Raw genomic sequence first — 27197 nt, 5'->3', positions numbered from 1 at the left:
AATTAATTCTCCACTGAGAAGCCAAGTCAGATATCTTGTTGCAGACCTTACATCTATCAGCTTGAGGTTTCTTACCTGTGATTTTAGTACAAACCAAAGCAGTGCACTAGACGCATGAAGTGACCAGAACCCAAAATTCCCACTGGGCAGAAGGATCCCCCCCTTGACCTGCCAACCCCGCTACAGAGTCACCCAGTCATCCCATGCCTGTGGGCACACAGGTTTTCCTGTCTGCTTTAAGACAGCGTGTATCAATATTCACTACATATTTACAGCCTTACAGTGGAAGGTGTACAGTGCATCTCCTTTTAGTGCTGCATTATTTATAGGCTGGGCCAAACACCGGGATATTGAAGTAAGGCTATGAGACATTTTCAGTTTCAGAAGCAGCTCATAAATAAGAAGTTAAGTCTTATATTTTAAGAAGAAACATTGAAGTTCTCGTCCTTGAGCCTTACAGGGAAAAGCTGAAGAAAAAACACTCCACAATACTGCCAAAATCTATTAACTTGATTCTGGGGTTGACCTATCAGCAGAGGGGAACCGGGCAGCTGCTGCCTCTGCAGCAAAAAGGGCAAAATGAGAGGGAAGGTTTCACCCCAAAAGTCACCGAACTCCTTCTGCAACATCTCCTTTCTCCTCTTAGTCTGGGATTTCTGGGGGACTGGTTTTATAAAACTGGCTTTTGTTCATGGTGAAAGCTGGCTTGCTCCCAACAAGTGAGGAATTGGGGTTATTTATTTCAAAATGGCTTTGGTATCCTTGAGCACCAACCCTGGGTTTTCTGCACGCTCCTGGAAAACAAACACCACAGACAGAGACTGGACAAGTAGCAAAGTATCTCAGCTGATCCCACTTTTTATGGCTTCCAGAGTGAGTGCCTCCTCGCTCATATCTCCCTACTGCAGACATCCAGAGAGGCAAATGAGCCTGAATCCTTGCATGGTATAGAAATGTAAGCATTAAATCATTTTAATTATACCTTTCTGGCAGCTGCTAGGGTGGCAAGTTTGATTTTTGATTTTCCAAATCAAAACACAATTAATGAGATTTTTGCAGAACTAAAAGTACGCTCCATTCTTCTTGACGATCTCTGCGTGCAGCTCAGCCTTGCTTCTTACTGCGTATAAATAATAATGTGGCTAACAATGCATTTTTGCTATAATTTCTAAATGCAGCTGTAGCAAATTAAATCAGAAAAGGAAGTTTGTAGCACTTCACATTTTTCCATGTATGGTTTCATGCTGTGTTATACAGTGTTCATCACATTCACTGTACCTTATTTGCTGTGAGACATCTGAAATTCTTTGTCTTATCTGATCTATGATTTAAGATTCTGACCTTTTCAGCTTTCTGTAATTTCACTGCCAGCTCACTCAATATGCCTTTGTTTATAGCCTTACAGCAGAGAGACCAAGGGAAGACAGGAGCTGCTTACACGCTGGAAAGACAGAAATTTCTATTTGTCAAAATTTGTGTGTGAAAGAGGGAGGCAGTGATAAAATTTCAAAAGTTTTTAAAGAATCTGAGAATACAGATGAGAAAGGGGATTAAACACCCTTTCAGTATGACTTTCTGCTAAAAGAATGAACCAAAAAGCAATATCTCTCTGTTTATGGCCACCTGTGTGAAAAGCAATTTCAACACTAATAAAAACTGATTTTTCAGCTTCATGTGGAGAGCAGCAGAATGGCAGCATACATCTCAGTACTTTCATCAAAATGGTTGGGAAGGCAAATGAAGCCTTTATATCTGCTACTGGGATATTATGTCAGCTCGCCTCAAGTTCAGCTCCCCCACGGCCTAGGCAGGTTGCAGAACGAGCTCTGGGGGACATGAATCTGTGCTGGAGAATAGCTGCTAAATTATTCAGGATACTAAAGACGAGGGCTGAGTGTGAATTGCAGAAGACCCTGATGACATGGAGTGACAGCAATAAAATGACAGTTGAAATTCAACTTAGATAAATTTGAAGTGAGGCACATGGTGGGGCGGGGGGGGAAGCCAATCTAAACTTTTTGTACGCTGTGCTGAGTTCTGAGTTGACTGTTGCTACTTGGAAATGAGATCTTGCCATTATATTAATAATAGAGAATTTAATGGAAATGTTGGATACGTGCTCAGAACTGGTCAGAAAAATCCAAAACTGAATTCTGCCAAATATTATGAAAGGAATAGTAAATAGCATGGAAAATACCACTCATATTCACCATACAAATCCCTGGTGTGCTTGTGTATTGAGTACCGTGGGCCGCCTCAGTCCTCCCATCTCCAAAGAAAGATGTAGCAGAATGAGAAATGCTGCAGGCAAGCTCAGCCAGGATAATTGAAGCCATGGACACTTACTAAACAGTGTTCCAGTCTTTCACCTCCTGTAGACACATATAAGCAACTGGGTAAACTAAAGGATAAAAAGGTCCACGACAAGCCCTGTTGAATTCAGGGATGCTAAATTTGGTCAAGAAGTCCTTGACTTGAAAATGGCTGGCAGCTAGGAGACAATTGATCATATGTACATATGTATATGCTTTCCTGCTCCTACAAGCCACTTGAGCTGCTATCAGAGAGAGGATGCAGGTCTAGCTGTCCCTAGTTCAGCTCTTTCAAAAGCTGTATTTAATGTAAACTTTTATAGTGTTGTTCATAGGATGCTGTTGGCAGAGGGAGATGAACCAGATTTCTCAGTTACATTAAAGAGGTAAGCTTGAAATACATGGGGTTCATCCAGTGGGAATGACATCAAAGCAGATAAATTAGAGTCTACAAATACTATTCATCTGCTTTAGATTTCTTCAGTTTACCTCCCTTTGTACTGCACAAAAATAAAAAGGCAGATTAGTATTTCCTGGGTTAGGTAAGTGTTCCAGGAGATGACTCACTCTCTTCTAGTGCCTACATTTCCCAAGCCTGGGACCATTATGACTCAAAAAGATTGCGTATTTTGCCCAGGAGTACCAGAAAAACATATTTCCTGCATATTCATTCCTTCAGATATTTATTCCAATTTGTGATTTATTTAAATAGGTTTATATGTGGCATAAACACTGTTGACTGAAAAATTCTGCTTGGAGTTTATAAATAAAGAAAGATGCTTCTTTAAAGGAAAATCTGTCAAAGACAAGCCTGGCTTAGACCCAGAAGAAAAAGTTTAAATTCATCCCCTAATCTGCTGAGCTGGCTGCCCAACTGATCCAAATAGAAGATAAAACATCCTATGTTTTTTTATTTAAACCTTTCATAAACTGCAACTCTTTTAGTTGCCATTTAATTATCACAAACATACGGCTGAGTAAATCTATATTTGTGCAAATTATACAGCCAGTGCTGAGGTCACATCCTGAAGTCTTGGTCACCACACGACTTACTACAACTGGAGTGGCTGTAGCTCCCATTTAACCCATCTGTTCTTGTTTTCTCTGCATGGAAAGCAGGATGGTTGGAGGGGGCAAGGGTATCCCTGTGCCTCCCCAGCACGGAGCTGAGAAACTGAGATCTCCCAGTCTGTGGATAGCCAGAGGAACTAAGTGCTTGTGTGAGCACATCAGAAGTCAAAGTGACTCAGAAAGCGAGGGAGAGAGCAAGGAAGGTCCAAAGAAGCTAGCTGGAGATAGGGACTTGCTCCATGGTTCATAAAAGAATCTGGATGTGGAGGAAGGGATTCGTTTTAAGAAGCATTAGCTCCCAAGCAGATATTGATGCAAACCCTACAACATGCTCAAGAATGATGGGGGATTGGGGAAGGGTTTTATTTAGTATTGTGTATACTACCTTCATCTCTGAGATGAGTATTGTTTTAGAAAAGTTCTGGAAACCCATTTGCTACCACCAACAAGCATTTTAAAGGAGTAGAAAGATCAAAAATCTCATGAGGCTACATCTCGTGGATGACATACTCAAGCTAGCAAGTGATTGCTGAGCTTTTGGTGATACTCCTGAATGTGAGAAAAACTCCTGTTCTCAGCAGTTTGTGCTGGATGAAAGACCATTTCTCCATATCTAGTCCTGACATAAAAACATCTGCCAGAACAAAGCTAGACGTATGGGCTCCCTCTGACTGGTAATCCAAAGCATATGGGTTTAATGTGTAGGAATCAATCCAAACTGTATGCAAGTGGGTGGCAGCAGCATTCTGACAGACACATTATGCATGTGCACAGCTGGTCACGCAAGACACACACATCCACACATTCATACTAACCTTCAGTCACTCATGAGGAGAAACATCACTGCTCCCCTGGACCATACCTGGAGCTGTGCAGCACTACAGTCTTCCATTGTTCATGCTTCCTTGACATTGTTCATTTTCATAGAATCAAAGAATCACTGAGTGGTTGGGTTTGGAAGGGACCTCTGGAGATCATCCAGTCCAACCCACCTGCTAAAGCAGGTTCACCCAGAGCAGGTCACACAGGAATGTGTCCAGGTGGATTTTGAATGTCTCCAGAGAAGGAGACTCCACACCCTCTCTGGGCAGCCTGTTCCAGTGCTCTGGCACCCTCACTGTGAAGAAGTTTCTCCTCATCTTTAGATGGAACCTCCTGTGCTCCAGTCTGTGCCCATTGCCCCCCATCCTGTTGTTGGGCACCACTGAAAAGAATCTGGTCCCATCCTCTTGACACCCACCCTTGAGATATTTATAAGCATTGGTAAGATCCCCTGTCAGCCTTCTCTTCTCCAGGCTGAACAGACACAGCTCTCTCAGTCTTTCCTCATACAGAAGATGCTCCAGCCCCCTAATCATCTTTGTAGCTCACTGCTGATGTGGTATCTCTGTTGAAACCCTGACCTGACCAGAACACCAGGCATCTATAGGCCAGTCAGGCTGCAATGTTAATTATAGTAATGATAAAGTTTTATTTAGGTTTGTTGCTAATAGATTTCACCTAAGTTTGTTATGTTTTTCCTATTTAACATCCAGCCATTTATTAGCATGCATATTCCTGCTTTCTGTTAGTCAGAAACATTTTCAGTTCTGTAGCTGTGACACTGTCATCACTGCTTATCATAAGGCATTACCAGCCCCAGATTCCCAATCTCACAGCTGAAGCAGCAAACTGAACTCTAAACTGGTCGGGAACAAAGAGACACATCACTGGGTCTGTGTGTATCTGTGCAGCAATAGAGGGCTGCTTGTTCCTCACTTGCATGTCACACCATGGAAGTGAAATCCCAGAAGGACTGCTGGGTGACTTTACCTGCTTTTGGCAGAGCACAAGTGGTTTCATTTCATCCCTCAGACCCTGCCTCAAGATGCTGGGCCTGAGAATACATTAAATACTTAATATAAAGATTTTTGAGTAAGACTGAAATCCACCAAAATCAACTGCCAATTATTTTCCTTGAAATTTGCATAGCTAAGCAGATATTTTTCAGGGGATCTTCACACCCACACTTGCCTTTTGCAGTGGGTGTCTCTTTGTCTTTCTGACGCTTGCATGCCTCCTCACTATTGTTTTGCTACCTCACTCATTACAGTGGTTTCAATCATCATCTCTGCACAGAGGGTCCCCAGATTAGCTCTCTTGGTTCTTAATTCTCCCCCTCTGGTCTTTGTTGCATCTTCAGATGTCTCTTGACCTATGCACTTGGAAGCTTCACTTCCATTTCAGGTGTAGTCTTTCCAAAAGTGAAGTGCTGCCCCCATGTCCTCTTTCACGTCTGAGGTTTTACCTCCTCTAAAGTACATTTGAGAATTTTCCCCCCTGTTTACAAACAGAGCAAGCAAGGAGACATTTCTAGGATGAGATTCTTCTTACACCATTGTAAATGTCTGAAGCAGGCCAGATGCTCATGCCCTGCAAGTGCATTTGCCTCCACTGCCTGTAAGGAGGTCCACAAGGTCTGCATGAGGAGGTTGGTTGCAACTGAACTTTACTTATGTGAGGGGAATCTCACTCAATGTTTCACAGAGAAGCGGTGAGTGGACAAACGCCTGCAGTAGCCCTCTCGTCTGTGGATGGCAGCCCTTATTTATTCTCACCGTTAAATGTTTTTAGCACCTTGTGCTTTTACAGGACAGTAGAATTTATAAGTCATTGATTTACCTCCATATCATCTAATCTCACTTGTTCATGTTTGGAATTTTAGGGGCATACTCATAAATTTCTTAGCAAATGCTGAAAGGTGTCACACCTTGTACAGCCTCTGTAGCTCAAATGGAAATGAATGTGAATGAAATCTTAAAAATCAAAGTCTTTCTCCAACAGTATGTAATACAGTCCAACAATGTTGAGTCTCACTCTTGCTTTTAACTGTGCTATAACCTGGACATTACAGTACAATTCTCTGATGTTTCTTAAAATGTAACCATGTATGTATGTGGGGAAAAAAAATGTTATCTGTCTTCTGATGGCAAAATCCATTTCTCCTTTTGCTATATAGCAATATTTATCTGAAATACAGACATTCATTTCATTTACCGTCTTGCTGTCACTGGTTCATAATTGTTTTCACCAGAGTGCTGGACCCAGAAATGTAACAACTTTTGTTTTGCTTCTCCATCACTCACACTGCCCTGCAGTACACCTAATTTTGTGCTCACAAGCAGTGATGATGATGGACTCTCAGCTCGGAGATTGTCTCAAGTGATGCCCCTAAATGGTACAAACCCTGTGGGAGCTATTTGGGTTCCTAAGTCTCTCCGAGAGTGTTGTTTGGAGATCTACAGGTATCTGAGACATCTGCACAGGGCTTATGGATACGACAAAGCATCTATTCTGAGAGCTGCCTCCTTCTGGACCAGGAGCTGGAGGTCAGGTGGGCAACTTCAGGGCATCATAAATAGCATTGGATGATTCTGTTTCACAGTCTGAATTGCCTCCCAGTAGGATGAACTTCCCATGCTATCTGGCCTTCACTGGCAGGATCCAACCTTCATGTCCACTCAGCCATCAGCTTCTAGGTATTTGGTTTCAAACTATAGCATGAGTTTCCAGAGGCTGACATCTGTCTTCCAGGGACTAAGTTTGTTTCACAGCAGCAACCGAGGAAGCAATGAGATACTACCACGACGGTATGCAGAAATCTGGAGATTACAAAGTCCTCCAACCCTTTTGCTCCCCCACAATGTTATATCCTAACACAGGTACAGGTGGTATGAAAATAAAACTTGCAGTGGGGATTTCATTTATAGCACCAAAGAGGGCTATAAAAGGTTATCCAACACAGTACTCTTGCAAGGTATACATATAATTGTACCTAGCTCTTCATGATTATTAACCTGGTTGTAAGGTTCTCCGATATGTTAATAATCCAGATGCATCTACATACATAAACACAAAGACTTCAAGAGCAGACCAGCAGTACAGACAAATTCAGTGTTGAAGTGAATGGAGCTAGAGAAATAAAAAAAAGGGAGACTGATATGAAAATAAATTCTAGAGAGAACTGAGTTCTGTAGGCTCAAATAGCCCCTCCTTACAATGGCGTTTTTTAAACAGTAGCTGTTTGGGGTCTAAGGCACTGTGAAGAACAATCAAGAAAACAAAAGTAAGCAGAACCTTTGAGAGCTTCCTTTCTTCTGCAGCCTTCACCAAATGCTGTCTTTGTTGTGTCCCAAGAGTAATTTATCATGCAGACTATATATATATATGTATATGTATATATATATATATTTATCATTAATACAACTTTCCACAGCACTTAGAGGTCAGTAGCCTCTGATCAAAAAGGTGAGTCATGGTCACTCCATCCTAGTTTGCCACAGTATAGCCTTCTCTTTTAACCAGACTCACCTCCAGGGATGTGGTGTGTCGGTAAGTCTTGTTGCGGGAAAACTGAGAAATACGAAATTTTGGTCTGATAGAACAGGGTTGTGCACTACTCTCGGAAGGAGCAGACCTAACAGAGGACCTCAGATACTCTGTACAAGAGAGGTCAGTGCTTCCTGCATACTCAAGTCTGTCCATGCTCCTCTGTGCTCCCATGCCTGTCCTAGCTCCCTGTATTCATGCACTTACACAAAATAGTATGGCTGAAAAAGCAATCAGCTCTTCCCAAGGTCTACAAGCCCTCAGAAGATGTAAGGACATGCAGACGAGGCCAACGGTGTGGCAACAGACTGCAGCTTCTCATCCTGCCCCACAGCAGCTCAGGAGATCATCCTGACAGTTTGGACTGGTCCTCTGTGCCACTGGAGTAGAAACGAAGTCCAGTGAATTCAAACTGAAGCACAGGAGGTTCCATCTAAACATGAGGAGAAACTACATCTCAGTGAGGGTGCCAGAGCAGGGGAACAGGCTGCCCAGAGAGGTTGTGGAGTCTCCTTCTCTGGACACATTCAAAACCCACCTGGACACATTCCTGTGTGATCTGCTCTGGGTGAACCTGCTTTAGCAGGTGGGTTGGACTAGATGACCTCCAGAGGTCCCTTCCAACCCCAACCATTCCGTAATTCTGTGAATTCACTACCACTACTTGCATACTTAAGTCTTAATTCAATAGAAGTATGGAAATTCTGACACTGGGGTCACTTCAATTAGTGCTGCTGACTGTTCAAGTCTCAAGTCTCCTGTCTTAATTCAATCTGAGAAAAAGCCCAACAAAATCAATTGGAATAAAAATATTTGGTTTGGGGCCGAAAAATAATTAAATAGTAAGTTATATCAACATGCTTTTCCTCCGTGTACATTTTGTTAAAAAAACCCCATAAATATGGTCACGGTGGATCTTTAGTAACGCTTGAAACCAACCTGACAAAAGCATTTTTAGTCATTTTTATGGCTCTGTAGATAAGATGGAACCTTTAGTGTTTCAAAAATGCAAACAATGTTTATTTGTTGCTCATAAGTAATTCATGGACCCAATAATATTCAACAAAACTTCTTCATTTTTAACAGATTTCTTAATGAGCATCATTTTACAGAAAATCACCAACAAATAAATATATGAAAACAATTGCTTTTGACGTCACAATTGTTAAACACATTAAATAATTCATTAAATTGTGCTTTACATCAATGAAAATCCCTAGGTCTACAAACTATCTTGTAAATAGGAATAAAGGTAGATATGGTTACTCACAATACAATCTCTTAGTAGCAGAGTTCACACACATTATTCCACAGAAACAGAAGGAAAACTCCTAAAGAATAAAGTAATTTACAGCCTATTATTTTACCCTTTCATCTTAAATAGGGCAACTGATGGGAACTCTTGATTTTTTTCTTTTTCACTTCCAACATTTATTTGAAATCACAGAGCTAGTGATAGAACCAAGAAGAATGCCAAGGACATCGTTGGCTACGGAACCCATTTCCCTCCACAAAATATCAACAAAGACAGTATTACAAGAACCAAACAGAAAGAAGTGTTTCAGTGCAAACTGGCTACCTTTGCCGAGTATGCTTTTGCCACATGTAGAGAGGATACAGCAATCTGCTCCAGCAAAACGGCTTTATTGTGACTGTTCATCTCATACAGAGTAGTCTGCACCAGCCCAGAAACACAATATTCCTCATCCCAGACCAAAAAAGAATAATTCCACATCTATCAGGGTAAGAGCAACAGAGGAAAAATAAAGTGTCAGCGAGATAACAAGTTTTATAACATTAGTGCTCACCACTGATATGAGATTGTTGGTGGGAAACAAGAAGCCCCTGGTGCAGAAGGAAGCATGTGTTAATGAGATGGCCAGCTTGAGAAACTTTCTGCAATCTGAAAGGTCTCCAGATGCAAAGGTGATGTGACCTGCCATTTGGTTTGGTTGAACGAATGTGCTGCAATTAGGAAGTTTGGCTCTGAGTCTGAATTCCATCACTTTTTTGCTCTGTGCTTCTGTTTTTAGTTAACTGCAAATAACTACCACATACTGGGTTGAAGCCCTGGCAAGGCTGTTGCAGCCTCATTGATAAACACAACAACCATGAAGAACGCACAATATCAGAAACTGTGGTTATTTTTCTATCACTATGGTGATAAAGCTTTGTGGCTTTGGCACTGATGAGTGGGGAAGAAAGGACAAACTTTAATTCCTTAATCAAGTATGGCCCATAGGCAACAGGCTGAGTTCTTGGACAAGATATCAAATTGCCAGCAACAAGTTTTAACAACACAGCACATTTCTCTGTCTGCTCCAAGCCTACAGTGAATTATAACTGGAAAAGGCAACCAGTGATGAGGATGTGATGGGAGAGATTAGCAAGTACATCTCCATTACAAAAGAATGAGATTTGTTTCAGCTCCACAGTAGCAGAAGCCAAATTGCCTTGTTTAAGCAACAAAATAATGCTAGGAAGATCGACAGAAATCCTATAGCGTTGTTACTCACAAAGGTTTTGAAACTAACACAACTGCACTCCGATCCTATACAAGCCAGTGTAATTACAGTGAAGTCCGTGCTGTCAGAGCAACGAAAACTGGGAATAACAGAGATATGAGCCAGGGCCTTTTTTTGCTTTTGCGTCACATTATTTCAGGCTCAGGGCCCAAGAAGAAAAACGCTGCAAGCCTGTGTCTTAGAAGTCAGCTGGAAGGTATTTCCAAACTGCTTTATCTTTCATGTGCCAGGAAATTCTGTGAAGAAAAACAGCATTGTTGGCACAGCGAGTTTGTTGGAGCTGGGGAAGGGGGTGCTGTGTCCTTCAATTCGGGTGTTCTGGGCAAGATCTCAGCTGCTGGCTGCCCGCCCCACCCCGGTCATCTGCTCCTGCACAACCAAGGCTATCTGCTGCACAGGCTCCAGGAAACAAACAAACAAACCCAACAAAACAACAAACCAACTTCAATTTTAACTAAATCCCAAGTGTTAAGGCAAATCCCATTAACATGGATGCTACAGCACATTACCAGCTCTTCAGGACCCTAATCTTGTCTCCTGGGAAATGACTGATGGAAAAGGTTAGGCACCCATTAAGGTACTGCAAACTATTAAAGCTAATGTAAATTGCCCAAAGACTGCTTCCATTTTCCTCATTAGGCTTTGTTTTGTGTCAGGCAGAAGGAATAGTCTGGAGAATGGCTGGTGTGGTTAGACAGCTGAAAATGATACTTACAGTAGCTGGTGAGGCTGCAGGGAATGATTTCTGAGCTCTCTCCTCTGAAAAGATAACACTACATTTTCTAAATGAAAAACGAGGCCTCCATTTCTGTGAGTGGCAGGGAGAGGTGGCCTGCTGGGGAATGAGGGAGGGATGCAGGGAAGGGAACCCCTGATTTTGTGCTTGGGAGGAAAAAGAAGGGATGTTTTACAACCAAAGACGGGCTGGGAATGATTCTACTTCCTTGCTTATCTCCCTCCTTTGGTCCTCGCATCTTTCCTCCCACATGGCTGACTTCTCTCCCACGCGGCCTGGTGGGATGAATCCTGTGACTGGTGTGCCATGATGGATGGTTACAGGCTCTTCAGAAGGGATGGGCAGGGTAGGAGAGGCGGGAATGGGGGGTGGCACTGTACGTAGTGGCAGAGCTGGGCTGCATGCAGCTGGCAGTTGGGGATGGCAAAGTTGAGAGCCTCTGGGTAAGGATTAAGGATCAGACAAACAAAGAGGATGTTGTCGTGGATGTCTACTACAAGCCACCCAGCCAGGATGATGACACTGATAGGTTATACTTTAAGGAACTAAGTGAAGCCTCCAAGTCATCTACCCTTGTCCTTATGGGGGACTTCAACTTGCCAGATGTCAACTGGGAATACCAGACAGATGGCACCAACAGGTCCAGAAGATTCCTAAACCATCTGGATGATAACTTCTTGGTACAGGTACTAAGTGAATCCACCAGGAAAGGTGCCTTCCCAGATTTGCTGATCACTAACAGAGAGTCTTGTGAGTGAAGTGGTGATTGGTGGCTGCCTGGGCCCCAGTGACCAGATAGTAGTCAGGTTTAAAATCTGTGCTAACAGTCCTGCCTCCTGTCAAGCCCCCATGCCCTGCTCACCTGCCTTGCCTCTGCACACCCTGCACCACTGTCCACCCCACTGCTGCCTCTGAAAGGGGCCCTTTGGGGTCCCTCCAGCACCCACAGCCCCCTGCACTCATAGGAACAAGGACCACACCTGCAAACCCTGGATGTGGTGTATCAGGTGCCAAAGGCACCTTTCCCCTCTCTTGTTTTGGGTCCTGCAGCAAGATGCAGCAACAGGCCCAGGCATGGGGAGATGCAGCAGCTCCCCATCATCCCTGCGTCACCAGCCAGAAATCTCCTTCCCTCCACAGGGCCAGCCCAGCTTGAAGCCCCAGTGCCAGCAGGTAAAGACAGCAGCTCATGGTGAATTACCTGCACTGCACTAAAGGTGCCATAATACCACTCAATAAAGGTGCAATAATACCAGTCAGGCTTAGCTCTTCATGGCCTCGCCATTCTGCAGCCAGGACACACCGAGTGAGCTTCAGTCCTAGACTGTAAACGTTTCAATTTAAATTTCTGAAGGTAGGTGTCCATCCATGACTGAGGTGTCTGAGCATCTCTTCCAGGTGATGGGGATCCAAGCAGTACCAGCCGGGAAGTTCAGAGAGCTTCCTGCTCTTCTCCAAGGCAGATGTCCCATGCTTTGCAAGGAGAATAACGATCTGCAGTCCCACGTTCTCCCTTCTGAATGTGAAGGTGGGAGGAGATGCACATGATCGATCAGTGGAACAGGTATTAGAGACCAAAAAACACAGCTACTCACCCCAAATGTAGCACACTGACAATCAGGTGTAAAGCAGCATATTGCTCACAAACTCCATCAATAACGAGGCATCATTCTGGTAGTCCTCTTCACTTCTTAATAGCAGTTATGATATTCCATGCTTAATGTACTATTGTATGCATTAACTCCCAACAAGATCATTAGATCACATTTTTTATATTGTGCATAGATAAGAAGCAATAGTATAGTCAGAAGAAAAGAAGATACAGCATGCATGAAAAATAAAACCTAGAAATGAAGGGACAAATTTTCAAACTCAGTTTCTTTTTTTTCTGTAAGACATTATTTTTTTTACTGATCAGATAAAACCCTTGAATTTTTAAAATAAATGAGAAATGTGCATCCACATCAGGTACTCCAGTATCTCTAATTAGCAAATCTGTAAGGTAAAAGCCATTCATGCATGCAATAATATACTTTCAGCATCTCGATTTAGCAGCCATGTTGAGGCACTTAAGAGAAATTTCCTCCTAATGCTTTACATTTATGCTAGAAGAAGACGGAAAAAAACTCTCTCAAAAGATCTATGGTGCACAGTACCCTCTTTTAAAAATTTCACTATTATGAATGGAACAACATAAAGTCTTGGAATAAATAGATGCAGTTTAGCCACAAGAAAGTAACACGTGGAGGAAAAAAGCATTGAATATTTTTCTAGACAAGAAAGAAAAACAAATACAGATCTCTCATAATGAAAACAATAAATTCACAAAGAATCTTCATACAGAGTAATAAATATCAAGACTTTCCACTTATACATTATGTATCCTATAAAACCAAGAGCTGATTTTTTTCCTAGCTGCTACCGTAGTTAGAGAGAAAACCAATTTAAATTGTATTCACTTGGCTTCAATGAATTTTAACAGACAATATCATAAACCTGCCTACCTTCACAGACAATGTATCTCCCAGGCTTTCCCAGTAAATCTGGAAAATGTCATACCAATATTTATACTTTTTCTGCTCTCTCTTTCCTCTCCCCTGTAATTTGCTTGGCCCCTCTTCACCTTTCATGAATGTGAAGGCTGATTTCATTGCCTCTAGTCAGATAATCTCTGCGACATGTGCCCAGCTGCCACCTGGATCTCACTTCTCAAGGCTTTCCCTTTGCCACACGCACTCAGAAAGTCAGCTGCTACCTGGCTGGGTTTGGTACCCACAACATCTGTGGAGAAATAAGCCAATTCCTCCATCACTTCACTTATACATCATCTCTGATCGCTGGCTAATAGAATGAGAGATGCCCCAGTCCCACATTTCCTTGGTCTTTTTTAATCGCCTTAGCAAATTCTGCCCTTAATCGAAACACAGCATGTAGACGTTTGAAGGGCAATACGTTTTTCTCCATTTCTTTCACTAGAAAGCTGCACACTACAGTTGCAAAGGACAGTATGAAATGAACCAGATCTCATGTCACAGAAGAACCAAACCAGATTTTTTTTTTTCAATTTTTCATCCATGTCTGCACAAGTTTTAGTAACTCAGATTGTATAGGGTACGTCTCTTAATGCAAAGGATATAGCTCTTTCTTCAAGCCATTCTCATAGCTTAGGGCTTTGAAGGAAGTCTTTTTGGACACAAGTCTATTCTACTACCATTTAATAACACTAATCAGTGCCTATTGAGAAAAAAATACATTCTCCTCACTGGCAGAAACCAAGAAAAACTGAGACAAGGAGGGGTGTTTGCCAGATGCAGTCTGATTTACCAAAGTGGTAGGCCTTCCTTGGCCAACTCCCAAGTAGCCAAGTTGCACAAGCTCTCTGATCCTCTCATGGGTTAGTCAAGACGGAGGAATGTCACCACCTTGCTACCTGACTATTATAATCTTCAGTAACAGCTGCTTCTGCTGCCTCTTCCCTTGGCCACTGGTGACCTCTCTGCTCCCGCAGCAGCCGCCGCTCCTCTCGCCTCTTTAGCCGGTTCTTCTGGTGCTCCTCTTGCTTGGAATATTGGAAGCGCTGCAGGAACAGGTCCTTGGCGTATTCATAAAGCTGCACGTCCAAGAAATTCAGCTCCTCTATCCGCTGCCGCACATCCTCACCAATGTCCACGTTGGAGGCCCGCGTAACGTTGAACTGGGTGAACGGGGAAATGAATTTCAGGTTGAATGTCCTCTCAAAGAGGTACTGCGTTTTCCTCTGAAATTCTGTGAGCCCAAAGAAAGCCATGTTTTTCAGATTGTTCTTGGCGCTTTGGAGAAGAATCATATTTCTTTCACTCTCATTCATAAAAGTCAAGTTGTAGCACCCCACCAGGCTGAGGTCTGCCAGCATGCGCACCTGGCGGTTGTTGGCCAGGTTGTAGCTACAATCCATGAATTCCTGTAAACTGACTCCCGACCAGTCGTCTCCTTCGTAACAGGTAGGCAGCTCATCTGGTGTTGGGCTTCTTCCATCGCACATGTGAAGAGAAGTTTTCCATGTTGCACCCCTCTGGACATGCTTCCATTCACTCAAGTACCGTGACACCGGATCCCTCAGCATGGTGATGTAATAGAAGTTCCTGAAACATATCATTAAACATAGTTTTATGATTCAGTGGATTGCACTTTTTTTTATTCTCCAATAAAATGATCACCAGCCACCATCACCACCCCCTTCACTTTTTCCAGTGTAATGCAGGCACTTTAAGTGACTACTTCTGATACAGCAAACAGCTTAAAAGCTTCATAAATACTGTGAATAAAATCAAGGTAAATTTGGAGAAAGAGAGGCAGATGAAAGGAAATGAGCAGCTATCAGAGAAATGGAATTACTTTGACTTATCAACTGCTCAGTGGTAGTTACTTTATGTAGAAGCCAATTAACTGAAATGTACTCCCCTCTACTTTGAAATACTAACTCTCAGTAATATCAGAAACAGTGGGAAAAGAGATTTATATAATCTTGTCACTTCTCTTCTGGACTGAAACATGCATGTACAAGACAATAATCCATACAACGCTTAGTCAGAATATAAGAGACGCATGAGCAATTTCATGTGGATGCTGCAAGTGCTAAAAATAACACCATATGGAAGACCGGCATGAGCCGCCCACTTAAGAAGAACCATATTATTAAATGGGTTGAAGACAATGAGAGGCCCAAAATCCATTCATATGACTTAATTTTAGACAAGTGCTTGATTGAAATAAGTTATAATCGTGTAGTACAAAAGAATTTGTTGATATAAAAATTATCATTATCCAGCCTCACCTGACACGAATATAAAAGAGGCACCAAGAAATATTGATTTGAAATAGAGCAAATAACTGCAGAACTCACATTGTCAGTGCATCTTTTAGCTATTGAATTCAGTTTGTACATCTATTTATGGCAATCTGAAATGGACTGCAATTGAGTATGCTTCACGCAGGCTTTCACAGATTGAGTTTTTTACTGAGAAATGTTTTATTCAGTAACAACTCACCTGAGTAACAGGATGATATCACAAAAACAAAGCAAAACCAAAATACTTATGATTTCTGTCAGCCAGAATAACCAGCAGAAGATTAATGACTAAAATTAACACACAGTCTGGTACAAAAATAGGCTCGTGAGTTTGCATGACTCATGTGACTGCAAATAATACATTAATAAATCATGAGCCCTAAAATTTCCTAAGAAAAGCCTGATCTCAGTCCTCTATCTTGAGTCTAGAGAAGGATGAAGCAATTAAGCATGAGGCAAATTTGCTGCAGACAAGTTAACCCTGTAAACAAACCAACACTTTGTGAGGGCCATCTCATACAGGAGCTAACTCCAGTTAAATGAAAAGTCTCAAAACTGCTAACAATCTCCAAGACGATCACCCTTCTTTTTCAGATATCACCCATTTTCTGCCACTAAAGATTCCCCATAGCTTCTCCACAAACCTCAGGTTTGTCATATAAACAGATATTTCCCCACGTATTCCTAGAAAGGCAGACATTTTCCTCCGTGCAAACAAAGCACAAGTAAACAGGGCTGAATGCTTTGTACTTATTCATTCTGAGTTCTCTGCCTACAGGATATATAGCATATTTTCTGGAATAAGGCCATGAGACCAAACTACAGACTTTGTTCTGCTGGAGGGTTATTTCTTGATACATTATCTGATGGAAACAGCTCCATAAAGAATTACCTCAAAGCAGAAGGGTTACAGGTGGAAGGATATAAACTAGGGAGTTCCATGGATGTATTTACATTATCGCTTGCATTGGAAGCCATGATTTTTGTCAGCATCAGGCAATACTCTGAAGGATGGTATTTCCAAAATCCTTTGGAGCTTGAGTTTTCTGGCTGCTGCTCACGCATGACCAAACTGCACTTCAGCTGGTTTGACCCACTTCAGTTACTTACACAGCCCACATCAACAGTGAATCCAAGGATCACACAACCATCCATGGACAGGAATTTCTAAAATCCCTCTTCACTACTCCTGCGCAGTAGGAAGGACCAGAAATCCTCTTGTGCTCCGCAGTGTAGTTCCATTGTGAAAACCTCTGTCTTTAAGCACTTCAGGTACAGCTTTCCCTTCTCAATTTGGATGCTCACCTCATCTTGGCTCTACCATGCATGTATGAGAGCACATTAGGAATTGTTTTCCAGCTAACAGGACAAAAAGTGGACACATTTCCCTGGTTTCGCGCAGACAAAGTAGCCCAACTCTCAAACACCCATCGGCTCTAAGCATAAGACACCATTGTTGCAACATCCAGCAGGCACTGATAGAGTTGTGACAGAAAATGATTGAAGCTCCAAGGAAGCAGAAATTTTAAAAACTGGACAAAGATTGAGAGGTAGTTGTCAGCATCTACATCGACAGAGATGTGGCATTGGCTTAGTCCTCGTATTGCTGCCCCTCCCCTCTTTCGATAATTTTGGATGGTGATATGTGGTAACAGATGGGTTTAAAAGTTGTTCTTGACAATTATTTGTACCTCTAATAATAGTTCTGTCTTTCTTCACCCATCTCCAGCAGTCCCAGTCAGGCATGACTCAGAGCAACAACAATTAACAAAAATACCTCCTTTGCATCAATCATTTCCATTTCATTCCTGGATATGTAAATGCGTTCCATGTGCAATAAACAGGAATACGAAGCAAATGCAGGGAAATGAGAACAGTGTGTCTTTGTATAACATCCGCAGCTCCCCTTATGCAAGAAACTTTCGGCCGTCTGTTGCTGCTCCTCCTTATGACTACCAAACTTCTGCCTCTGTTTTCACTGTCCTGATTTATTTGCTTCTGGTTTGTGCACCTTTCAGAGTGTTGCCCTCTTGTGTTACCAGTTGAATGGCTTCTTCATCTGGTAGTTAACCTTTAACAGCAGCCTGATACACATTTAGTTTCCAAGACACTAATAACCAAGGGTGCAGCCATCCCTGACATATTCACAGTTTACAACCTCCTGTTTAGCCTTCTCTTCATGACTCTCTGTCACCCTTTTAACCAATCTGAGGTTGGAAGATCTTAAGATTTCTTCCACCTGGTCCTGGGCACTGTCCAGATGACACTGTTACAACACTACACAGACTGGGGGATGCTGCGCAGCTATCACGGCACAAATTTTTCTTTCAGGGAGAAGGATGCCGTGTCTCTAGAATAATGATATAAGTAAAAACATATAGGGCCTGCACATTTCAGTTGGAAAATTATAAAAATTATTTCAGGAAATTGTTCTCAAATGTTGACATTTACGGATTAAATATAGCAGCGTTTCAGAGCTGTCAGTGCCTAATCCACAGTGATCAAGGAGTCAGCTCATAATAAAGACAAGAAGCAGTTCATAAAAATATGAAGCCGGGGATGGCCTTCAGTTTCCCCTTTCCTCACTGTTCAGTAAAACAGCACCAAGTCAGCTCTATACTGAACACACCTGAGCCACTCTGAACACAGATGTGCACTTGTTCTTGTTGGTGTAAATGACCTCCTTGTGTCACCCGTGCTCCTGCTTATGAGGTTGTGTTAAACTCCGCAGATACCCATTGTGGGAAATACTCATCAAAGAATAAAGTAATAACTTATATTACCCTGTTTGACAAAGCAAACTCAGCACAGACTTACTGTCTTCATTTCAATGGACTTGCATCACCGATTAGTCAAACTGCTGTCACAGACAGCTTCGGTGCTTAAAGGCTAGCCAAGCAGTATACGCTGGCGTGTCAGTGAGAAGATGTTTTACACAAAGCATTACAAATGAATTAAAACCCATACAAACCTTACCTATCACTCTCTGTACATACCAGTGTGTGTGTGCATATGCGTGTGTAAAAATTTACATGGGAATCTGGCCATATGCTGCAGTTGTCAATGAAAGAAAAATCACAGTAAATGCATAGTGTGTATTTGCCAATGTACCGTGTGGCTGTCTATATAAACACGTAGACATGTACAAACACTTTAGATCACATTTCAAACACCAGCCCACTACTCATGACATTAACTCCTTCTGAAAGGAAACGTCATACAACTTCCCCATGCAAGGGGCCGAACAAGCGGCAGTGTGAAGCGTGGGCTGCACACCACTGTTTACAGCAGAATTAAGGAGCACTTGGGAATTCAGAAAGCTCTAGTCCCACTCCCATGAAATCGAGTCTGTTAATTAGCATTAGGCAAAGAAAACCTTTAATTGATAGAACAGCTAAAACGAGCTTCTAGTTACAACCTAAGGACATGTATTTCTTTCACGTTTTAAGGTATTTTAATATAAACACTCTAATCTTACATTAATCCTTCAATAGTATTGCTCTAGTTTAGGAATTAATTTCAGAGGAGCAGACTCCGCTATTAGGGGAGGTGATCCCAAACCAGGGCATTTCGCCTCTTCTATCACCATGGAACAGACGTCCCAGCTGAGGGAGATTTACTGAACACTTGAAGGATCACCGTAAATCGAGAACAAAAACATCCTGTAGAGCCTCCTGGGGAAGAAGGATAAATGGCATATTCTCTGTCACTCCTGCTCTCGTAAGGAGCAGCCGGCACAGGGAGAGCTCACACAGCATTCTTGAGGGCTCAGAGAAGCGAAAAAACACAATATTCCCTCTTTTTTCAAATCATGAGGCAGGACATTATGTGCAGAAAGTGATGAGCTTCATAAAACAAGAACAGTGCACTCACAGCAGCTGATGCAGAGAGGGAGGAATACTTGAGGCAGAGAAAAAAGTCACTGGAGAATATTTTGGAAGACACTAACAGACAGAAGAAAGAAGAACCAAAACGACCGAAAAACCCAGGTGCATCATAAAACCATCCACATTCTGGTTCTTCCTGGTAGCAGGGAAAATAAAAGCCCTGGTCAAGTTTATGACCCAGGTTAAGACAAGAAGTTAGTAGCTTTAATCGTGGAAGTGAGCGTGCTCCCAAGGAAAGGTTTGAAACACCCCGCACAACCAACCTGGCAGTGCGCTTCTGATAACGACAGAGGTCGTGGCAGGATGAGGCATTAAGAAGGATCTGCATTGTGTGAACAAAAGCCTTACGCTTCCCAGTTTTATGCAGCAGCCCACATTCTCAGAGGTGATAACAGAGTTAACCAGCGATCAGCAACCTCTCTTCAGGCAAAGTATCGTCAGCTCCGGTAACAGTGAAGAGAATGTAAACAGGTGAAATAACACTATGGATAATTTCAGTACTTAAAAGAGGCCTATAAGAAAGATGGGGACAGACTTTTTAGCAGGGCCCATTATGATAAGACAAGAGGTAATGGTTTTAAACTAAAGGAGGGAAGATTCAGACTAGACATGAGGAATAGATTTTTTACACTGAGGGTTGTGAAACACTGGCCCAGGTTGCCCAGAGAGGTGGGAGATGCCTCATCCCTGGAGACATTCCAGGTCAGGCTGGACAGGGCTCTGAGCAACCTGATCTAGTTGCAGATGTCCCTGCTCATTGCAGGGGGTTGGACTAGATGACCTTTGAAGGTCCCTGCCAACCCAAACTCGTCCATGATCACTCTCCAGACCAGACACACACTGCTGCTTGATGGCTTCAGAGGTTGCTTAGACACGTAGCTGGTATGTAGACCACTGCATTTAGATGTGTTACCATGGAAGGTAGACAGTTATGTTTATGATTATGTTTCTGATTCTGGAAAGTGAAGGTGGTTGCTCAGGAAGTTACTTGCGATGACACAGTGTGTTACAGTCAAAAGAAATGTGGTGTTTGGGCCCTGGCAAGCGCTAAGGAAATGGGAAACCTCACATTTCATTGCACATTAGCAGGAATACTCCCTGTCACCAACTTCAGTTTCTTTTACATTAATCAGTTGCTTTAGGATTTATTATAATGTCACAATTTTTCTGTTTAGAAATTGCAAGACTTTTAAAAATGTAAACATCCTCTGAAATATCAAATTAAATTCTGTATCCATGCTATCAGAAAAGCCTCAGGAAAGCTTGACAGCATTATTTTATTTTTTTGCATGGCTGTTGACCAGAAGATTAGTGTCCCACACACGATTGAAGAATGACAGATGAGAAAGGGCATCTTTAGAGCTCACTTTATGACCTCAAACAACTTTTAACAACAGTGATTTAGGGTAATCTAGAAGGGTAGAAGAAAGAGTGTACCTGTGGCAACACAAACGTTTCATGTACAACATTAGGAATTCTTCCACCTAAAGTCTAATTTTCCTTGAAGTGAAGCTAAGACAAATTCAATAATGGTATAGAGCTATGTGAGGCTATGAGAAGAGTGAGATACTAGGTAAGCTACAGCTTACCACTGTTTTAGGTTTATATTACACAGAAAAAAGATGACGCAGCACTACAGCTGCACTGGACACAATGGTAAACAACATATTTGTGGAGACTCTATATTTTTTTTCTGAAATACTTTAGGAATAACACCAACTGGCTTGGGACTATGCAAACTGACAAATTTCTTCGAAAACACTGTAGGCTTTTGGAGTTAGGGCCTGTGATTTTGCACTTTTTAAAAGTAATGATTAACCATTAAAATAATAATCATATATTCTACATATCTCATTGTGATACACCCTTCAAAATAATTAGTGACAATGCATCTCAGGACCTACTGCTGCAAAAGGCAACTGGGAGTGCTGAGACTTTTTTTGTTGACATAGGAGAATATAAATTTGTGAGGATGCTGATTTTCATGAAGTATTTCAAAGACATGTATAAGACATTAGGTAAAGACCAAAGAACAGCCTTCCAGTACCTAAGAGGTCAGTGAGAAGGTGAAGGCAGGCTCCTCACTGATGTGCATGGTGGGATAATGAGAGACAACAGTCATAAATTGAAAAAAGAGAGGATATATGCAAAATAATTTTCACTATGGGAATAACTAAGCATTGGGAAGGCTTTGCCCAAAGAAGCTGTGTGCCCTCCATCCTTGGGGGTTTTGAAGACCCAACTGGACAGAAGTCCAAGCAACCTCATCTGCACTCAGTGGTGACCCTGCTCTGAGCAGGGGGTTGGACTAGAGACCTCCCGAGGTCCCTTCTCACCCCAGGCTTCTGCAGTTCTGTGTGACAGTGCGCAGTTCTCCGTCACCAAATGTACAGTCCCGTCTGATGACAAAGCAAAACAGAACCGACTGACCAACTAGATCCTATCTGTTCTCCCTTGTTCTTTCCTGGCTAATTGAGGCACAGTACAGCGAACATGCTTTGTTTTTTATCAGATTGTGGGGGGGGGGGGGGTGTATATTATTTTAACTAGGGCTATAACACTCTCAGTCAGCATACTCTGAACTATTAAGCAACTTCATGAATATTTATTTCAACGATGCTTTGTTCAATACAGAGTCTCCAGAAATTGGAGAGGACAGCCCAGCAACTACATGTCCCTGAAGAAATTAATTCTGTTCACAGGTATGAAGTGTGGACTTTGAACAGCTCCTAGACTAATGAAATTATGTATCTACTCATGGTTTTAATCCCAGTATTTTAGAAAATGCACATTAATAGCATATGAATATGTGTGAACTTTCTGAACTAATATATGTTTTTCCTGTGTGTTGCCTTTAGGGTTTAGGCATAAATTTTCAAATACAGAGCATAAAGTTAGGCATCTAAATCTATACTGAAAATGTAGATAAACTCAGCCTCATCGCCAGAGAAGAAAATACATGCTAGTAGGAGCTCAGTTACCCAGAAAACATGGTTTGATGATTTATTTAGAAAAAGGAGGCTCCCAGAGCCAGGAGAGTGCATTTCCCTGCCAGCACAGATAACAGCAATCTATTATCCCCTTCTTAAAACACCCCAGTCCCTATTGAAATATCCTTTTCATGCCACTGCTCCTGTTGGAAAGAGCTTGCGAAGGTTGCTTCTTGTGGTTAGAAGCACTAGCCTCCTTCCCAGAACATACCTGTTCTTGGTCTAGGGTGGGTGTCAATAGGATGGGACCAGACTCCTTTCAGTGATGACCAATGATAGGATGAGGGGCAACAGGCACAGACTGAAGCACAGGAGATTCCATCTAAACATGAGGAGAAACTTCTTTACTGTGAGGGTGCCAGAGCACTAGAGCAGGCTGCCCAGAGAGGTTGTGGAGTCTCCTTCTCTGGAGACATTCAAACCCCACCTGGACACATTCCTGTGTGATCTGCTCTGGGTGAACCTGCTTTAGCAGGTGAGTTGGACTAGATGGTCTCCAGAGGTCCCTTCCAACCCCAACCCTTCTATGACTGGTCGACTCACGTTTAGCTGTTCTTGGGTCAACACTGCAAATACATCAAGAGGATTTATAAATGTAGCATCAGAGAAAAAGAAATGGCATTTAAGTTGGAGATCAGAGAGCAAATACATTTGTTTTCATTTTACAAAGTTGAACTAGTTGTTATTGTGTTTTCTGACAAGACAAGCCAGAAGTGACCACACTGCCCTCCCCCAAACCTTTTTGGTCACGCTTAGATCACTTCGCCCAGAGATGCTCACTGAGTTTTCCAATATCTCAGCCTTCCATGCTTGCTTATGATAGGAGGCTCATAAAAGACATGCTGGAAGTTCCTGAAATAGGTTCTGTTTTTTTTAACATCCAAGCAGTCTTTCCTAGCATTTGACCTTGCATGACTTCACACTTCACTATACATGGTTGGAATTGGGCAAATTTCACATGAAGCCTCACAGGTGTCCTGTACAATAAATAATTCCTTATCTCCACTGGCAATGTAAGCTCTGATACATCCTCACATTGCATTCAATTTTTGTGTGGCTGTGTAACTCTGGCAACTCATACTCACTGTGTCACTGGTTAATATATAGAGATCTTTCTGCTCAGCCCACTTCAGCTGAGAAGCACTCAGCTGATAGAGGAAATCCATTTCTACTGGTCTCAAATGCATGATCTCATACTTTGTGCTACCAAACTTCATTCCACTTCTTCTACTCAAATCCTGAAGGTCATTAAGCAAATTCCATTAACATACTTCAGCTTTTTGTGCCAACATCATTAATGAAAACCTGAAATACGATCAGGGCTAAGACCAACCCTGAGGAAATTAATTAATAACTTCCTTTTCACCAGAAAGTTCCTCTTTCACCACATCCTGTTTTGTTATCAGCTTATTGTCTACAAGAAAGTTCTTATGCCCAGCCTCATGTTTTCTGCCTTGTATAATAGCATTGCAGATGCTGTTTTATCAAATACTTTACTGAATTCCCCTTCTCCTATCAGAGACAGATGTTGGGCATTTACGTGTCTCAGCCCAAAGGCCGAGAATGGCAGCCCTAGCTTTGTCATGCATAAGAACACAGAGAATAGTTAAGATGGGGAAATTACATTTTATTTGAGAGCAAAGTGGTCTGGAATGGAAACGTACAGATTAGGCGATTTGATGGAAAAACAAATTTGCCACTTTCCATCAAATAACCTTGATCCAAATTGTAAACCATTTCTTGATGAGACACAAATCTAACAAAGTTCCCACCAGAGATTTTTGTTCTTTGCCTAAATTACATCAGGCTCAGTTGTTCTTAGTGTTCTTTAAATTGCTGAAAAGAGTGAAGTAGCAAGAGCCTCGCTGAAAGAAATATAAATATAAAATGCAATAATAAATCACATAATAAGAATATGGTTGTTCTATCGAGCACACACAGAATAAAAACCTTGTACCTTGTAAGAAATGGTGTGTGAGCACACACAGGAGGAAATACTATTCAGAAGCAAGAGATATACATAGTGTCTTGTAAGATTCTTTAAAGATACTTTATGCAAGATCATGCATATCTTTGTGTCATGGAGGATAATAAATCCTATGTGTTCAGGGCTGGCAAAGGAGGAATCCATTGCTCACATCGCCCCCATTCTATCTCATTCCTATTGTGCATGGATCATTGTTGGATCTCAAAAGAACTGTGAAAATGTGGAGCACATGTGACACCTTTTACTCAAAAATGTTGTTTCTCCTACTTCCGCTGTTTCTATGACACTGCACAGAAGGGAGCATGAAATAAGGATGTATTTGCACTACTGTACTACCTGCCTTCTCCTGGAGCTGCCTCCAGCCCCAGCTTGGGGAGGAACCTGGACCTGCCTTTCTTTGAGGGATGTTGTGAATGCAGGTGAGACAAGCTAAGGGGATGACCCACAGCATCAGGCGGCAGCAGAAAACAAGAGCTGGCCAGAGAAAAGAAAGGTGATGACAGGTGAGGGACAAGAGAAGAGCAAACCTGGAGACAGTGCAGCATGAGGGACCTGCAGTTTGAGCTTGTTTTGTCAACTTGGCCTCCAAGGTTTACAGAAACCAGGCTGGGAAGGGACCTTCCTGATCGAGTCTGATGCCTATAATCACGGGTAACAGTTTAGCACAATAAGATTTATAAAATAGCCCTTATGCACACAGGACAAGCCACAAAACCTTCCTCACCATCAGGTCGCAGTCTCTGAGCAGCTGCCAGCAAGCTTAGAGCAAGTCCCTGTTTCATGAGGAGTCTCCCCAAAGCAGGTCACTGCCTGGGTGATCAAGCACTCCTTTGGGTTCAACACACAGATATGGGGATGCACAACTCCTGCCTATTCAGTAACTTAAACAACATAAGGCCTTTTGTAATGGTTATAAAGAAAAAAAAACCCTACATACTTTCATGCAGAATTATGAGAGATCTATTAACACACAACTTCTGGCTGCCTGCAAGAATACATCCTATTGGTAAAACTTAGCTTCAAAGAGCCCCTGAAGAGACAAACAAAATGTAGCCAGGCCCTTAAATCTTCTGACAGTTATATTTCTTCAGTCAGATTTTGTTAGGTCTGAAACAGAGCAAAAATATTCATGTTAAATTCACCAACAATGTTTACTTTCATACTCTTCCTAGCATTTGAAGGAGCTGTTGCTATCCCATTTTATCCTCTGGCTAGGTAAGACAAGCAGCTCAGGCATCACCAGTGCTCCTCTATAGCTGGTTGCATTGGAAACCAGTTTGTGCTGCAAGCGGCACGTACCAAGGCTCCCTCTCTAACTGAGCTGTCTCCAATTTCCAATTAATAGCTCAGTTGCAGATGCCCTCTTCCAAATCTGGGATGCTCGGATGAAAGTTTTGTGAGATTTTTTCACTGCAATGCATTTTGAATCAGTGCAGTAATTCTGCCCAATTAATAAAGTAATTAACAATAAAACAGCCCAGTAATTGAAATCCCTTTGAAAGTACATCAATTTATTCTCTCTAAGCTTTGCCTCAAATTTTTATTAACTCTGACGTCAAGCATAATGACCATAAATTATAAATGATCATCACAACGATTTTCTTGTCCTACACACTGAGCTTCTAAAATGTCTAGGTTTGGTCATAACTTTTAAGATTTGCCTCCCACAAGATAAACGATATGACAACATGAATATTAAAGAATTTCAGGTGATTCTACTAATGAAAAAAAATTGTAAAAGTAGTCTTTCCTATTAATTCACTGAAACAATTCACAAAAACTAAGGAATTTCGTCTTCTGTAAGACAAAAATGCTAACTTTGTTTCTCCTGACATTCCTCTTCTTGCAATATAACTGTACAGTTTTTCCTGTAAGACATTAAGCAAGCAAATGATGGGGTATTTCAATTCAATATTTGTAAGACAGACCAGGAACTTCCCATATTACACCACATTTTATGTTTTCACTAACATATCAATCAAACCCAGAAATATTTGCTATGAATAATACAACTCAAAGCTATAAGCAAAATTGACATCTTCCCCCTCCACTGACCTCCAAACAATTTTCTTTCCATGTCAGTTTAGACTATATGGGCTACGTGTGTATGTATATTATACATACACAATTTCATATATACTTACTATATATATAATCTCCACAAGAGGGCCCTCTTATCTTCCCTAAATCTTAGCAAAAGGTTAACTTGCTTTCCAAAATTTTATGTCGTAAAGCTTTTGTCTTCAGATGCTTTGGCATCTTAGAAAAAACTTTTTATCAACTAGAATTGAGTTTATGACAGAATTTTATCCAACGAAAACTGTGATTTGAAAGGGAATCAGCTTTTATGTACAATTTCCACTATATACCTGGCATGCAAAGAACTTTGATAAACCCTTTCCAAGTTCACTACTTGTAATAACCAGCCAAAATTAGACCTTTTTTACATACAAACACACACACACAGGGCATCACCTCAGACTGCCATGGTGA

At 41.8% G+C, this 27197-nt stretch overlaps 1 protein-coding gene across 1 annotated transcript in view; it reads right to left on the bottom strand.

Moving 5' to 3' along the window:
* Positions 1-8742: 8742 nt before the first annotated feature.
* HS6ST3 (heparan sulfate 6-O-sulfotransferase 3) overlaps positions 8743-27197 on the bottom strand; it is a 301124-nt gene continuing 282669 nt past the window's right edge. The window contains exon 2 of the mRNA XM_065829762.2: positions 8743-15133. Coding sequence (XP_065685834.1) covers positions 14428-15133 — 706 coding nt within the window. The 3' untranslated portion in view covers positions 8743-14427. The remainder of the gene's footprint in view (positions 15134-27197) is intronic.

Source organism: Patagioenas fasciata, chromosome 1 (assembly GCF_037038585.1).
Source record: "Patagioenas fasciata isolate bPatFas1 chromosome 1, bPatFas1.hap1, whole genome shotgun sequence".
In the NCBI taxonomy this organism is placed as follows: domain Eukaryota; kingdom Metazoa; phylum Chordata; class Aves; order Columbiformes; family Columbidae; genus Patagioenas; species Patagioenas fasciata.
This window is presented reverse-complemented; position numbering and strand designations above follow the sequence as displayed.